The sequence below is a fragment of the Dendrobium catenatum genome, unplaced genomic scaffold (assembly GCF_001605985.2).
Source record: "Dendrobium catenatum unplaced genomic scaffold, ASM160598v2 fragScaff_scaffold_1248, whole genome shotgun sequence".
NCBI classification, from domain to species: domain Eukaryota; kingdom Viridiplantae; phylum Streptophyta; class Magnoliopsida; order Asparagales; family Orchidaceae; genus Dendrobium; species Dendrobium catenatum.
The window spans coordinates 310312-313851 of record NW_021319710.1 but is presented as its reverse complement, the minus strand read 5'-3'; the positions used below and the strand labels follow the sequence as shown (position 1 = coordinate 313851).

The 3540-nt window shown below is 35.0% G+C and overlaps 1 protein-coding gene across 1 annotated transcript; it reads left to right on the top strand.

The window, feature by feature from the left end:
* The first annotated feature begins 327 nt into the window (after positions 1-327).
* LOC110100228 (transcription factor bHLH162-like) lies at positions 328-2561 on the top strand. The gene is made up of 3 exons (XM_020827651.2): positions 328-558; positions 1689-2027; positions 2109-2561. The coding sequence occupies exons 1-3, from the start codon at positions 442-444 to the stop codon at positions 2175-2177; spliced, it is 525 nt and encodes a 174-aa protein (XP_020683310.1). The 5' UTR covers positions 328-441; the 3' UTR covers positions 2178-2561.
* The last annotated feature ends 979 nt before the right edge of the window (positions 2562-3540 follow it).

The window sequence follows — 3540 nt, the reverse complement described above, 5'->3', positions numbered from 1 at the left end:
CACGCGGCCCGACGACTTGACCCGTAGCGGAACCCGAAAGTTCGCGATTTTCTCGGTATTGATCAGTATTTGGTAGGTATTGCTTTCAGCTGGAACTACAACTCGCTATTTGCTCAGGATTTGCTCGGTAGTTGTACCGAGTTTTTCTACAACTCGGTATTTGCTCAGGATTTGATCGGTATTGCTAGAAAAAACTCGTTACTCGGTAGAGAGAGAGAGAGAGAGAGAGAGAGAGAGGGTTGGGGTCCACACGAAACGAGCTGCTTCGTTTCATTTTCCTATAGATTCCTTGGCTCTTTATATGGAGATCTAAGTCGCCATGTGGAAGGGCAGGCAAAGAGGCAGCTTGACAGTGAAGACTTCTTATGGTCTTCACTCTACAAAATATTAGGTAAGGAAGTGAAGATAAGATATTTGTGTGTGTAAGAAAGAGAGAAAAATATGAAAGGTGGAGAAGGGAAGATGGACAGGAAAACTGTGGAGAAGCTCAGACGAATGCAAATGAAAGCTCTTTGCTTAAAGCTTGCAAACCTCATCCCACAAGATTATCTTTCTAAGGTATTTATACAATTATTCATTCATTCTGTTCATCAACTGGTCCTCTCCATCTTTCCCCTCACCCAATACACACTGTGTAGATCTTTACCCCTAACCTGCTCCTAAAATTTTGGAGCTCTAATGCTCTTAATAATCCTTTGAGATGTTCAGATATTAGTTGTATTTGAAGGGAAGGGGAGATATTAGGTTTTTATATGTGCATCTGATAGTCATGGAAAAGGAGGTTTTAAGGTCCATTTTTTTTATCTCTACAGCTAGCATAATCGGATTTTTAACAAGGAGAAATTTTTATCAAAATATTATGGATCAGAAGAATGTTGCTGTAAACCCTAAATTTACTGGCTTTAAGGAGATGCAACTCGTGCCTAATCTTTGTATTTGTTTCTTGAAGGAGAACAAAGGAAAGCTAATTTCAGGGAGAACCACTACCTCTCCACTACTTGAGAAATAATGATTCTTTATACCAAATATTTCTAAAGTGTATTTAACTAAAGTTAGGAAAAAAATCGGTCCGGATATCTGATCTAATTTTTTTGTCTTGTCAACTGTGGAACTTATCGATTATGCACGACTCGAAAATACGCCCCAAAATGCATAATGTATGATCTAAACTATTTTAAAAAACAGTTTGTATAAAAATATTATATTGTTTTGTTATTACTATTTTTTCCATAATAATAATAATTTAAATAGCATATTTTTTAATTTATTGTTTGATTCTAGAGTTTATAATTGTTTTATGAGTTTACTAATTGTATTTTATTTTTTTTAACTTTTTTCTTAATTTATTTTATTTATATTTTACATTATGTATTAAAATATCAATATGAGATGATACCTAATAATAAAAAATATATATGAAATTACTATTTTTTTTCTTTTAATTTCTTCACTGGCCTACAGGCTGATGCAAATTATTTTATTATTATTTTTTTCTTCGTTGAATATAACGACATTAAACAAATGACTTGGCTAGCACGTGTTACATGCGTCCAAGCGAATCTAACTCATTATATTTGATGTTCAGATCCGGTGGGTGCAATATCGTCAGCTTTATTTCGGTCAACCACCCCTTTTAAAATATATGTAAATTCTAAATTAACTCGAAGCTCTTCCTATATAATATTCAGGAAAATACTTCACAACAAGACCACTTAGATCGAGCTGCTGCATACATACACAACCTGACACAACGGATTCAGAAACTGAAGCACAGGAAGGAATTAGGGATATGCAATTATATGGAAAGCGATACAGAAATCGAAGATTCAACCAAGTTAGAGTTCAAGTTCCCAGTAGTTGAAGTCAGGCATCAGGACCAAAATTTGGAGGTTCTTCTCATCACTGGTTTGAAGAAGAAGTTTGCCTTACATGAGGTCATTGGCATTTTAGAGGAAGGAGGAGCAGATGTGGTCAATGCTAGCTTCTCAATTGTCGGAAACAAGATCATCCACACAATTCATTGCCAGGTAAAATAATATATCATCGACATATAAACTTGAACTTGTATCTTTGACTGTGACTTATAAGAATGGTTTGATCCTTTGCAGGCTATTTCGTCTAGAATTGGGTTGGAAGCTTCAAGGGTGTCTGAAATGCTCCAGCAATTGATGAGATGATCAGTTTATATTTTATTGGAAAAATTTATAATCAGAATACCTTGATAAAAAAATTTAAATAGATTTTAAGATGAGTGTGATATGTAGATAGTTAATATTATATTTATCTTAAAATAAATTTAAAATTTTGTGATTCATTCTGCTTATTTTTTTAATCAAATATTCTGATATTAAAAGTTCCCTATTTTTATAGTGAAATAGGAGGCTTTGTGAACCTAGGTAAGAAACTAATGGAATGGGATATGGTTTTTTTTGTATATGACTCAAGTAGTATTGGTTGATATCCAGGATCATTCTTGTGGTGATTAGAGCAATCATGTTTGGATATTAATTTCCGTATCCCTTCTGTGTCTTTATTATATATCAAAAGGCGTTATTTGAAAATATTGTTCTCTATAGAAATTCCTCTTGAGGGCTAGTATGTTTGTCATGAATTGGTAGTTACCTATGAAGCATCTATAAAGACATTTATGAGTATTCATTTAGTTCCACAATTAACTCGACTTATTAATAGACGAGTGGAAAAAAAGACAATGAATGAAATTAAATGCGACTATCAGATGCAAAAAGAGAAACAAATGTAAAATTACATCCTTATTTTTGCAGCAGCCTTAAAAATTATTTGACTTCACAATGATGATGTGACATCACCTTTCATTGGGCCCCCCTTATAAATTGGTGTGATTTCATACTGGGAGAATTTTAGTTCTAGTCTTAGCAATTTGAATGGTAGCGAGTGCACAAGATCGAATTTGACCCTATTGCATTATCTCTCTCCAGTGTGAAAGCATCGATGAAGGGCACCTTCTATATTGAGAGTGCTACGGGAACTTGGATAGAGAAGAAGGCAATATATACCATTGAGGCATCATTGAGCAAGGACATTAATTGCTCAACTGCTTCCTGGACTTGTTGAACTTGTCGCAGCATCACCTCTGATGAAAACTAGGATGTAAAATGGGGCAACTACTAAGATCATTGAGATGTCGATTATGGGGAATAGTGAAATAAGGCTTGACATAGCTGGGAGTGCGAGTCCTCTTATGGATGTTACCACGATAGTGAAGGAGAATGTGGAGACCTTGTTGTCATGAACGAAGAGGTGAGTCCAACGTAGGGGACCTCTGTTGGGAGGTGTAATGGTGGTGACCACTTCCATTTAAGAAGGTTTTAGTGTGCAAACATCACTTGCTGTGGTTGGTAAGAGAAAGAAAGATAACTTTAGTTACTTAAAAAATAGGTTTATTGCAAAAAGTTCCCCATCGTAAGAGAGCCAATAATTTGTCTTTCCTTGAGCAAGCTATTGCATTGTTTGTCATGTAGGTAGGAAATGAAGGCTCTAGAGTGATTGCTAACTTTCTAG

Excerpts from the sequence above, each read along its gene's own strand:
- LOC110100228 (XM_020827651.2), top strand. The coding sequence starts at position 442 with ATGAAAGGTGGAGAAGGGAAGATGGACAGGAAAACTGTGGAGAAGCTC. Across the intron at positions 559-1,688 it reads CACAAGATTATCTTTCTAAG|GAAAATACTTCACAACAAGA; the intron begins GTATTTATACAA and ends TATAATATTCAG. Across the intron at positions 2,028-2,108 it reads TCCACACAATTCATTGCCAG|GCTATTTCGTCTAGAATTGG; the intron begins GTAAAATAATAT and ends GATCCTTTGCAG.